This window comes from Budorcas taxicolor, chromosome 19 (genome assembly GCF_023091745.1).
Source record: "Budorcas taxicolor isolate Tak-1 chromosome 19, Takin1.1, whole genome shotgun sequence".
NCBI classification, from domain to species: Eukaryota; Metazoa; Chordata; class Mammalia; order Artiodactyla; family Bovidae; genus Budorcas; species Budorcas taxicolor.
In genome coordinates, this window is record NC_068928.1 from 9,115,065 (window position 1) to 9,127,988 (window position 12,924).

The 12,924-nt window shown below is 47.3% G+C and overlaps 1 protein-coding gene across 1 annotated transcript in view; it reads left to right on the forward strand.

The window, feature by feature from the left end:
- The window catches only part of LPO (lactoperoxidase), a 29,133-nt gene that overhangs the window by 10,139 nt on the left and 6,070 nt on the right, over positions 1-12,924 (forward strand). The window contains exons 4-9 of the mRNA XM_052658342.1: positions 538-698; positions 2,240-2,357; positions 2,769-2,898; positions 3,639-3,845; positions 5,297-5,621; positions 7,225-7,385. Coding sequence (XP_052514302.1) covers positions 538-698; positions 2,240-2,357; positions 2,769-2,898; positions 3,639-3,845; positions 5,297-5,621; positions 7,225-7,385 — 1,102 coding nt within the window. The remainder of the gene's footprint in view (positions 1-537; positions 699-2,239; positions 2,358-2,768; positions 2,899-3,638; positions 3,846-5,296; positions 5,622-7,224; positions 7,386-12,924) is intronic.

Below are 12,924 nucleotides of genomic sequence, written 5' to 3' on the forward strand. Positions count from 1 at the left end.
AAGGGACTCAGCCATACATAGTAAATTCTACTTTTATGAAATGGTCTGGGTTTTTTTTTTTTTTTTTCCATTTAAGAAAAACTTAAAATTGATTATTGAACCATTTTAATGACAGCGGATTTTAAATCATTTTAAAATCTTTATCAGATGTCTCCAGCATCTGGTTCACGCCAGTATTGGCATCAGTTGGTTGCCCCCAAGGCTCAGTGAGGGGAGGGTTCCACAGTCAGGGGCTCCTCAGTCGGAATCGTACATCCGGGGACTTAGGCGTATTTGGTTTCCCCCAACTGAGCCGGAAGCCGCCAATACAGCGGCAACTCTCTGATTCTAATTCAGGAAGTTCTCAGGTCCATCTGCCTGCCTTCCCTTAGAACCAGACTTAACCAAGCTTAAAGACACACTGCAGCTTCCTCCTCCCAGAGGCGGTTTTCCAGAGGCATCCGAGGAGAGCTGAGTAAAGATACCGAGAGCACAGACGTGGGGGGCTCCTGCTTGCTGCCCACACCCCCATGTCTCCCCCACTGCTCTCCACTGTAGGCTGAAGACGGCCTTGAGCTCTGAGGCACCCACCACCCGACAGCTCTCAGAGTACTTCAAGCACGCCAAGGGCCGCACCCGCACGGCCATTCGCAACGGGCAGGTGTGGGAGGAGTCCTTAAAGAGGCTGAGGCGGGACACAACCCTGACCAACGTCACAGGTACGGAAATCCCACCAGCCCCCCAAGGGCAGGAAGGACTCTTCTTTCTCCCTGCGGGAAAGAGCAGAAGCCATCAAGACTGCAGTTCCTGTTGAGAGCCCTCAACTCTCCCTCAGAGCAAGGAGGGGCTGGGAGGACAGCCAGGTCAGTGCTCTTTCGGCAGAGAAAGGGACTCGGGCCCAGAAAGATCACACTGCCAGCTCCAAATGAGGCGACATTCGTGCCCTTTGGCATAATACCAGCTGTAAGGCCTCTGTCCAGAGGAAGGACTAAAGTCAGTAAACACGGGCTCCCTGTCTCAAACCACAGTGCACCACTTCCGCCTGTGAAAAGGACATTTAAGCCACCTGTGTCAGGGGAGATTTACTGGGATTATGTCACGGGTGAGGAACTGTCCCTCTTGTTCTGGGTACTGTGGAGCTGAAACAATGGGCTTGCCAATTGATCATGAGCTCCTCAACCCCTCCACCCCACCCCTGGCCAAATGTCACAGTTCATGGACCGTCATGGAGGAAGGGGGTTGATCTTGACGGAAGGAAGAGACTGCAGGTTCTTGCTGGGAAAACTTCAAGTGAGGGAAGATACCTGGCCTAGGACATGGGCAAATTCCAAAGTTCCCAAAGGAAGGAAGGAAACCAGGACAAGGTAGGGAGGAGAAGGGAGCGCTTTGAACTCGATGAGACTCAAAAGGTGCTGGGGCTTGAACCTTGGCCCCTGCCCATTTCTGCAGATGAGCCCCCTGAAGAAGCCCCCCAGGGCTGGATCCCCCTGACTCCTTTTCCCTGCAGGTACCAGGATGGAGTACAGGCTGCTCTAGGACTTGGCTGGCTCTTCTGAGGCCTCATGAAGGCCTCTGATGCCTAAAACTCCCCAGTGTTACGCCCCCCCCCAAGACCACACCGCTCCTCACTTAAAAATGGCCTATCCCTTCCCAATATCTTTCCCATTTAGATTCCTGTGTGCTTAGTACTTTAGAGGTCAGTGGAACTTTTTTCTTTTTTCGCAATGCCATGTGGCATCTGAGATCTTAGTTCCCCAAACAGCGGTTGAACTCTCACCCCCTATGGTGGAAGTGTGGAGTCTAAACCACTGGACCACCAGGGACATACCCATCAGCGGAGCTTTAGAAGAAAAGCAATCTTATCAAACTAACTTATACTAACATGCACCTAACCTCTCAGGGGGTACTTTTATTCTAAAAGAAAACCCCGTTGATTCAAATGATCTGATAGACCAAGAATTACTAACAGTTCTGGAGAGATTACTAATCTGTGCCGCCTTGGGCAAGTCTTGGGAACCCTATGGTCTCCGTTTCTTCTCTGTAAAGTGAGAATTAAAAGTTTTACCGCAACGAGTTGTCAGGGTTAAAGGTGAAACCCCCTGAGAAACGCTTGCTTAGAATGTAAAATGTATTCTTCCAAAAATCAAGTTCAAAAGATGAACCTCCCCTCCGGGCCTCGGAATGGAGGAAGAACCCAGGCCCAGAAAGAATAGAGGGTTTTCTGACACCACCTTGCCCTGTGGCGTCTCTTCTCTTTCAGACCCTAGCCTGGACTTGACTGCACTCTCCTGGGAGGTGGGCTGCGGTGCCCCGGTTCCTCTGGTGAAATGTGATGAAAACAGCCCTTACCGCACCATCACGGGAGACTGTAATAACGGGTGAGCGGCAGTGGGGGTGTGTAGTGGGCAGGGTGGCCCCCCTGCCCCGCCCAGCCCAGCCAGGGCCTTGGCCCCTTGGGCACTACGGGCAGGACTCCCACGGCCTCACCCTCCCGGGCCAGCGTCCCGCTGGAATCCGTTCTGTTGGAACCCGCCTCACTTTCCCAACTTGTCTAAAGAGACCACCGTAGATCCGGCTGGAAGGAGCGCCTTTCCCGAGGGCGGAGGAGCCCCGAGCCCTCGGGGACGGGAGTGGTCCGAACCACCTCACCCTTGAGAGGCACCTCCTCCGCATCCTGTCTCCCTGGGGCAGAGGCTCCCGTCCTTCCCCGGGGGATCCCCGTGGGCTGTGCGGAGAAGCAGACCCGGGAGCCAGCCGGCCGAGGCTGAGGGCCAGCCTTGCCGTTTCAGGAGGAGCCCCGCGCTGGGCGCCGCCAACAGGGCGCTGGCGCGCTGGCTGCCGGCGGAGTACGAGGACGGGCTCGCCGCGCCCTTCGGCTGGACGCAGAGGAAGACGCGCAACGGCTTCCGCGTCCCGCTGGTGAGCGCGGCCGTGGGAAGGGGGCGAGCCCCGAGCCGGCGCGGGGACGTGCAGTCAGAGGGGAAGGGAGGCGGCCCCCTAAGTACCCGAGGCGAGGACGCAGACACAGGCGCGAGGAGAGACAGACGCGCGCGGCAGAACCACACCCGGGGAGACACGGAGATGGGGACTCGCTCACTCGAGGTGTTCCGGAAAACGCCACTAGAGGGCTGCAGATCCCGCGTCCCGAGCCCAGCCACGTGGTGGGCATGGCCCAGTCGCCATCAAGCCAGGTACCCCGGGGTCTCCCAGGCAGATGGCCTCCCTGCGCCATCCTGCTGGCGCTTGTCCAACCGCAGCCCCTGGAGTGCATCAGCTGTTGTTTGCCTGGAGGTCCCATCTATTGGCCTCATCTGAGTTGGCAGGCCCTCCCCAGAGCCCCTCTGTTCCTGTTTCCAGACACCTGGCACCTCCTCCGTGGCATTTACTTAAGGGACAGCCTGTCTTTTTTTCCCTCTTTGAGTGGAAAGGGCACTGGCCTTGAAACCATCAAGTCGTACAGACCTGGCCCTTTGTAGCGGCAGGCGGTGGGTGAGTTGCTCTCACCCTTCTTGGACTCAGAATGGGAGTAATGCCACCCACTTCACAGCTTGTCCTGAAGAGGAAGTGTACCTGTTACGTCCTGGGTACTCAGTATACTGCGTTCAATCTGAATCTTCAAAGCCCCTTTTCTTCCCTCTCCTTCTGTCTCCATCTTGTAGGCCCGTGAGGTATCCAACAAAATTGTAGGCTACCTGGACGAAGAGGGTGTTCTAGACCAAAACAGGTCCCTGCTCTTCATGCAGTGGGGTCAAATTGTGGACCACGACCTGGACTTCGCCCCGGAGACGGAACTGGGGAGCAGTGAGCACTCCAAAGCCCAGTGTGAGGAGTACTGTATCCAGGGAGACAACTGCTTCCCCATCATGGTAGGCCCCTGCAGTGGGGGGCCCCTGGCAAACTGCTTGCATCCCTGGTGTAGCAGGTGTTCCCAGCCCATCAGCCAGGACCTCCTGGAGACCTTGAATGCTGATCTGACAGCTTCCCAAGCCTCTCACATTCTATTCATTCATTCGCCCACTTATTTAGTAAATAGACATCCATCATCTGCCATCATCAGGCAACACACTAAGCACCTGAGATTCAAAGGTGGAGACAGCATCCCTTCCCTCGAGGGCAGAGGACCTGTGTGGGAAATAGACAAGTAATCACTAGTGGCAAACCTGGGAAGCTCTGGAGAGAGTTTTCTTCATCCCTGGCCCAGCAACACTGATGTCACCGGGGGTCTTATTAGAAATGTAAAATCTCAAACCATACCCCAAAGATAAGCAGAATCTACATTTTATTCAGATCCCCAGGAGAGTCATTGTATACCCAGTAAATGTGTGGAATGCCACCGTGAGTCATCATGGCGTCCAGGAAGGCTACTCTCAGAAAGAGCTGAAACGTGATGGATGAGTCAGAATGAGCAGCAGGGACTTATGGGAATTTCCAGCAGAAAGGGAAAGGAATTTGCAGTGGTGCACCTTTCTTCTTATTCGTGGGTTTTACAGCGAGAGCGTGATTATTCACTCAAGCATATCAAGAATATGTGTTGTGGTAGAAAGAACATGGGCTTCCCAGGTGGCACTAGTGGTAAAGAACCCACCTGCCAATGCAGGAGACATAAGAGACATGGGATCGATCCCTGGATTGGGAAGATCCCCTGAAGAAGGGCATGGCAGCCCACTCCAGTTTTCTTATCTGGAGAATCCCATGAACAGAGAAGCCTGAAGGCTACTGTCCATAGGGTCAAAAAGAGGCAGACACAACTGAAGCGACTTAGCACAGCACAGCACGTGAAGAACATAAGCTGTGGAGTAAGGTCAACCTAGATCTGAGTCCCACATCTTTCCCTTTCAGTTTGTAAGTTCTTGGGCAATACTTAACCTTTTGGAGCCTCAGTTTTCTCGCATGTAAAGTGGGACAGAATTACCTACCTTACAGGGTTTTATGAGGACCAAAGTGAAATAAAGTTACACACAATAGCAAGCACGTGGTAGGTCCAAAATAAGTAAATGGTAGCTGTTGTTAGTAGTAATTATTAACAAACTCTTTCCTGCCTCATGTCCTGCTTCCCTGTGCCCGGATCTCAGGACTCCCTCACAACCAAAAATTTGGAGCTTTTCCTCTTGGCCCTTTTACACAGCAGGAGGTAGTGAACTTCAGGGTCCTGGGGGTCCAGGATGTAGCGTCAGCACGAGGCCTCTGGAGCCAGTGTCTGGCACCAGGGTCCCAGGAGGGCACCATCAGCATCTTTGCCAGCTGCATCCAGACCTACCCTGGGGAGAGGCTGCCGGCTGTACCACCTCTGCAGTCACCCACCCGCATCTCTCTGCAGTTCCCAAAAAACGATCCCAAGTTGAAGACTCAAGGGAAATGCATGCCTTTCTTCCGAGCCGGGTTTGTCTGCCCCACTCCACCTTACCAGTCGTTGGCCCGAGATCAGATCAATGCTATGACCTCCTTCCTGGACGCCAGCTTAGTGTACGGCTCTGAGCCCAGTCTGGCCAGCCGTCTCCGGAACCTCAGCAGCCCGCTGGGCCTCATGGCTGTCAACCAAGAAGCCTGGGACCACGGGCTGGCCTACCCGCCCTTTAACAACAAGAAGCCAAGCCCCTGTGAGTTCATCAACACCACTGCCCGAGTGCCCTGCTTCCAAACGGGTGAGTCTAGGCTGGGAATAGAGGGGCCCAAGGACAAAGGGATTATCCTGGGGACTGAGAGCAGAGGGAGGCCGGAAAAGCTTCGCGAGGGTGCTGGGTGGCTTCCAAGCACTGGAAGTGACCCTTGCTTCTTCTCACCGTCTTCTGGAAAAATACACACTGAAAGCCACCACTGCTGCAGGCACTGGTCCGGGACTGGCAGAAGGGCCCAGATGAATGCAGGATCTAGGAACATGTGTTCAGTGTATGTAAAAAAGAGAATTATGGAAATCCAGAAAAGCACAAAGAAAAAATCCACAAAATCCCACTACTCACAGATAGTCATCGTTGACATTTTAAGGCCTGTCTTTCCAGCTCTTTTCCTATCATAGATCTTGTTCTACATTGTTTTACACAATTGGGGTCACACTAGAGTGTGGCTCTGCAATCCAATGTTTTCTCTTCACCTATCACGTCTTTAAATATTTTTTCTTCTACGTCATGATCTTTAATGGTTACCTGGCATTCCACGGCATATGTTTACCATAATTTATTTTACCAACCCTATTTGGCGATGTTTAAGTCATTTTTAGCTTTGCTGTGATTTTGTTGCTGTTTTTAAGGTCGTGAGCATCCTTGTTGATGAATCCTTGTGCTGATTTTCAATACGTTTACTAAGATAACTTCCTAGAGGAGGAAGTTCTATATAAATCAAAAGGAATGTATATTTTTAAGGCTTTTTATAATCTTGGCACAGAGCCCCTACTCCATGCAGCCTGTGCAGCTGAAGCCCTCCAATTCTCATTCTAGAGACTCATGCCCTCCTGATCCTCTCTGCCTCTGGCTTCCAGAGGTCTTATCTCTTCCAAAAATCCAGTCTTCTAGGATGAAGCCCACTCAGACATGGCAGAAGGCCCAGGTCTCTTGCTAGATCCCTTGGATTCTGTGTCCACACACATCTCACATCAGTCTAGACACAAAGCCAAGCCCTTCCTGTTTTCTATAAAAATATCCACTAAGACCAAGCATTTGTGACTTTCACAGACTTTCCTGAAGATCAGAGGACACAAAGAGAAGCCCCCTGTAAAGCACCTGGTCTTTCACCATCTGCATGACCCTCTCCTCCCGACAGCCCCCATCTCTAGATTCTTCTCCTTATTACATGGAATAATTTAACCCTTCCCAGGTTCCTACCCTCAAACTTGCATTCCTAAAACCGTCAGAGTTGCTCTGAACAGTAAAAAGCCCCTCGCTCATTTGTAGGCCCTGTCTTAGAAGGCAATCTGGATTTAATTAGCAAAATTTTACTTCTTAATGTCATCTGTAGTCTTTACCACAGTCTAGTGGGGGGTCAACCTTATCATCCCCATTTTCACAGATATGAAGACTGAGGCTTAGAAACATTAGGTAACTTGTCCAAAGTCACAGAACTAAAAGGTGTGTGTGCAGAGCTGGGATTCAAATCTGTGAATCACAACTCAGATCTCTTTCCAGCTTAAATTAACTAGGAGGAGGGACTTAAGAGAGCTTCCTGCTGGGGCACCATCATGTATTTCTTTGTGTAGGTTACTGGGTTCAGGGGCTGCTCGGGGTGAACCCACCTTCCTGCCTTCTGGGCTTTCAGGAGATTCCCGAGCCTCAGAGCAGATCCTGCTGGCCACTGTCCACACCCTCCTTCTCCGGGAGCACAACCGGCTGGCCAGAGAACTAAAGCGACTCAACCCTCACTGGGATGGAGAGAAGCTCTACCAGGAAGCCCGGAAAATCCTGGGAGCCTTCATACAGGTGAGAAGCCCGGCTTGCTCACCCGGCTCTGCCTTCTGCCTGCTGCCAGACCTCCATCCTCTCCTCTCCTGCTTCCTTCCCACTGTCTCACTCTTGTAAACCCTCCCTTCTGTTTCTTCAGCTTCTCTGCCCCAAAATGAATCCCTGGATTCGGGGTGTCAGCAGGTCATTCATATGTTGGTCACTCAGTGTGCCCCCTCAGGTGCCATCACTCCTGGGATGATTACATCGCCATTATTTTGATTGTTTGGATTGGATTATCTGTTAATCCCACACCTAAGCCAAAGGTCACAGGCACGAGTCAATTGCTATTGTTGATCAACTGACTGACTAGAATACACTTAGAAAGGTGGATATGTTGACATGAACCATACATGTAGTTTTAAAAAACATTTTATTTAAAAATTCTTGTAGACGCTTAGGGAGTTGTAACCCCCAAAATGTGCATGCACCTAGTCTCCCCCCAGTGCTAACATTTTGCAAAGCTATGGTACAATTGCAAAAGCCTGAAGTTAACATTGCTATGAACCATAAAGTTTAATCGGATTTCACCAATAATAAATGCAGTCAATTTGTGTGTGGTGTGTATGTGTGTGTGTGTGTGTGTGTGTGTGTGTGTAGCTTCATGCAGTTGTATCATGAAAAATGTGTAGTTTCATGTAACCACCACCACAATAAAGACACTTAGCTCTTCCATCACCACAGGACTCCCTTCTGCTACTTTTTTGCCAGCTGTAGCTCAGCTGGTAAAGAATCTGCCTGCAGTTCGGGAGACCTGGGTTCGATCCCTGGGTTGGAAAGATCCCCTGGAGAAGGGAAAGGCTACCCACTCCAGTGTTCCGGCCTGGAGAATTCCATGGACTGTATAGTCCATGGGATCAGAAAGAGTCGAACGTGACTGAACGACTTTCACTTCACTCACCCTTCCTGATAGGTACGTAATGATATTGCATGTGGTTTTACTTTGCATTTACCTGATGGCTGATCACACTGAACATCTTTTCACATGCTTTTTTTTTTTTTTGCCATCTGCATATCCTCTTCAGTAAAACTTTGGTTCATGTATTTTGCCCGTTTTCTTTCTTTCTTTTTTTGCTTTTAATTTGTTTGTTTTTTGGCTGCCTTGGGTCTTAGTTGCGGCACATGAGCTCTTTCACTGTGGCCTATGAGCTCAGCAGTTTCGGTGCACCGGGGTAGTTGTCCGCAGTGGGAGCTTAGTGCACAGACCAGGACTGGAACCCGAGGCACCTGCACTGGAAGCATTGGAAGGTGGATTCTTAACCACCAGACCACCAGGGAAGTCCCTATTTTTCCCATTTTCAAATTCGAGTTTGTTTTTTGATGTTGAGTTTTCAGTGTGTGTTAGTCACTCAGTCGTGTCTGACTCTTTGCAACCCCATGGACTATAACCTGCCAGGCTCCTCTGTCCATGGAATTCCCCAGGCAAGAATACTGGAGTGGGTTACCATTCCCTCCTCCAGGGGATCTTCCTAACCCAGGGATCAAACCTGGGTCTCTTGCATTGCATGAAGATTCTTTACTATCTGAACCATCAAGGAAGCCAGTTCTCATACCATTCTAGGTATGAGTCTTTTGTCCGATATATTTTCTCCCAAGTCTGTACTTTGTCTTTTCATTCTCTTAATAGGGTTCTTTTCAGAGTAAGGGCTTTAATTTTAATGAGGTCAATTTATCAGTTTTTTTCTTTTCACATACTGTGAAATCCTTAACACTTTTGGTGTTAAGTCTCAATTCTTTCCCTAAGTCTTAGATCCCAAAGATCTATCTCCTGGTTTTATTTTTCTAGACGTTTTATGGTTTTATCTTTTACATTTAAGTTCATGATCCATTTGAGGTTAATTTTTGTATAAAGCATAGGGTTTAGGTCAGGGTTCATTGAGGGGCAGGGTGACTATGGATTTCTGATGGCTCCAGCACAACTTACAGAAAAGCTATCTTTCTCCTTTTGAATTGCTTTTGCTCTTTTGTCAAAAATTATTAATATTTGGCCATATTCATATAAATCTATTTCTAGATTGCCCATTCTACTCCACTAATCTATACGCCTATCCCTGTACCCGTACCCGTGTTCAATAGCTGCAGTTATATGATAAGACTTAACATTAGGAAAAATGACTCTTCTCACTTTACTCTTCTTTTTCGAAATCACTTCGGCCATCGTAGGGTCTTTACCTTTCCGTAACATTTTAAAACATGCTTATCTATGTCTAGAAAGAAGTCTTGCTGAGATTTTGATAAGAATTGTATTAAACCTTTGATCAATTTAGGGACAATTGACATCCTTACTATGTTGAGTTTTCCAATATATAAACAGTGTGTATGTCTGTGTGTTAGTCCTTCAGTCATGTCTGACTCTGTGACCCCATGGACTGTAGCCCACCAGGCTCCTCTGTTCATGGGGATTCTCCAGGCAAGAATACTGGAGTGGGTTGGCATGCCCTCCTCCAGGGGATCTTCCCAACCCAGGGATCGAACCCAGGTCTCCCGCACTGCAGGCAGATTCTTTACTATCAGGGAAGCCCATAAACATAGTATGTCTCTCCAAATATTTAGATTTTCCTTGATTTATTTCATCAGCATTTTATCATTTTAATCATACAGATCCTGTACATGCTTGTTACATACCTGAATATTAACTTCCTTTGGAAGAATTGTAAATGGTATTACATCTCTTATTTCAGTTTCCACTTATTCATTATCAGTGTGTAAAAATATAATTGATTTTTATGTGTTGATTCTGTATCCTAGGACCTTGCTAAACTCAGTTCTAGGAATCTGTAGATTCCTTGGGATTTTCTACACATAGTTGTGTCATCTATAAATAATTAGTTGTATTCCTTCTTTTCTAATTTGTGTGTTTTTCATTTCTTTATCTTGCCTTATTACAGGCAAGAAAGGTATGCCTTCACTACTATACAGAATAAGAGTGGTGACAGCAGACAGGCTCATCTTCCCAGCGGTAAAAGAAACGCATTCAAGGCTTTCCATTAAGTATGTTGATTGTGAATTTTTTTGTAAGTGCTCTATATGAAGCTGAGGAAGTTCTGCTCCTCTCCTAGTGTACTGAAAGGTTTTAAATGAATAGATGTGGAGTTTTGTCAGGTGGTTTTTCTGCATAGACTCATATAATTATATGACTTTTCTTCTTTAGTCTATTCTGGTTGCTTTAGGTTTATTTTGTCCTTACTGCTAGTTTATTGAGGTGGGAACTTAGATTATTGACTTGAGAGCTTTTGTCTTTTCTAATATAAGTATTCAGTTCAGTTCAGTTCAGTCGCTCAATCGTGTCCGACTCTTTGCGACCCCATGAATAGCAGCACACCAGGCCTCCCTGTCCATCACCAACTCCCGGAGTTCACTCAGACTCACATCCATCGAGTCAGTGATGCCATCCAGCCATCTCATCCTCTGTCGTCCCCTTCTCCTCCTGCCCCCAATCCCTCCCAGCATCAGAGTCTTTTCCAATGAGTGAACTCTTCGCATAAGGTGGCCAAAGTACTGGAGTTTCAGCTTCAGCATCATTCCTTCCAAAGAAATCCCAGGGCTGATCTCCTTCAGAATGGACTGGTTGGATCTCCTTGCAGGCCAAGGGACTCTCAAGAGTCTTCTCCAACACCACAGTTCAAAAGCATCAATTCTTCGGCGCTCAGCTTTCTTCACAGTCCAACTCTCACATCCATACATGACCACAGGAAAAACCATAGCCTTGACTAAACGGACCTTTGTCAGCCAAGTAATGTCTCTGCTTTTGAATATACTATCTAGGTTGGTCATAACTTTCCTTCCAAGGAGTAAGCATCTTTTAATTTCATGGCTGCAGTCACCATCTGCAGTGATTTTGGAGCCCCAAAAATAAAGTCCGACACTGTTTCCACTGTTAGAAGTGATATAAATTTCCCTCTTGGCACTGTTAGTTGTATCCCGCAAATGTTGATAACCCTGTGTTTTCGTTTTAATTCAGTATGTATGTTTTGTTGTTGCTGTTACTTCCTTTCTCTTTGACCTGTAGGTTATTTAGAAGTCTATTATTTTATTTCCAAATGTTCAGAGATTTTGCTGCTGCCTTTCTGTTACTGATTTCTAGTTTGATTCCATCATTGTCAGATAATATACTCTATATGATCTCAATTCTTTCAAGTTTGTTAAGGTTTGCTTTATAACTCTGGTACAGTTATCTTGTTGAATGTTCCACGGATCCTTAAGAAGTGCTTGTGCATCCTGCTATGGGTGGAATGTTACCTGTTACATTGTCCCTTCCTTTCTGAAGGTCCTAGCCTCCTTCTGGTATCATTTCTTTATATTTAAAGAGTTTCTTTTAGCCATTCTCTGAGGATAGGTCTGCTCGCAGTAAATGCTCTTCCTTTCCTTCATCTGAGAATGTCTTTATTTCCCTTTTATTCCAGAGGAATCGTATTACCAGATACTAGCTTCAAGGTTGGCAGTTCTTTTCTTTCAGCACTTGAAAAATGTTGTGCCACTCCCCTCTTGCCTCCATGGTTTCAAATGAGAAATTCACTGCTATTCAAATTGAAAGGGAAGCTCGCTCAGTTGTGTCCTACTTTTTGTGACCCCATGGACTATACAGTCCATGGAATTCTCTGGGCCAGAATACCGGAGTGGGTAGCCTTTCCCTTCTCCAGGGGATCTTCCAGCCCAGGGATCGAACCCAGGTCTCCCACATTGCAGGATTCTTTACCAGCTGAGCCACCAGGGAAGCCCAAAAAAACTGGAGTAGGTAGCCTATCCCCTCCAGGGGATCTTCCCAACCCAGGAATGGAACCAGGGTCTCCTGTATTGCAGGCGAATTCTTTACCCACTGAGCTATGAGGGAAGCTATTCAAGTTGGTGTTCCTTTGTAGGTAATATATCATTTCTCCTTGGCTGTTTTTAAGAATTTTTGTGTTTAGTTTTCACAAACTTAATTATGATGTATCTTACAATAGATTTCTTTGGGTTTATTCTGTTTGAAATTCAGTTTCTTATATATGTTAATGTATGTCTGTCACTAATTTGGGGGGGCCAGTTTCAGGCATTATTTCTTCAAATACTTTTTCAGTCCTATCCAATTTCTCTTCTAATTCTGGAATTCCATTACTATGAACATTAGACTTTTTGTTATTGTGCCACAGAACACGGAGGCTGTGGTTTGTTTGACTTTTTTTTTGTTTGCTTTTGCTTTTTTTTTTAAGTCTATTTTCTTTCTGTTTTTCAGATTGACTCATTTCTATTGATCTGTCTTCAATTCTATCCTGCCATGTCCACCTTACTACTGAGTCTAGTCAACAAGTTTTTATTTGAGTTAGGATATTCTCAGTTATATAGTTTCAATTTGTTCCTTTTTTATGTAAATTCTACTTCTTTTATTGGAGAAGGACATGGCAACCCACTCCAGTATTCTTGCCTGGAGAATCCCCTGGACAGAGCAGCCTGGCGGGCTACAGTCCATGGAGTCACAAAGAGTTGAACATGACTGAAGTGACTTAGCACTCCTTTTATGCAATGTTTTTCCATTTAAAAC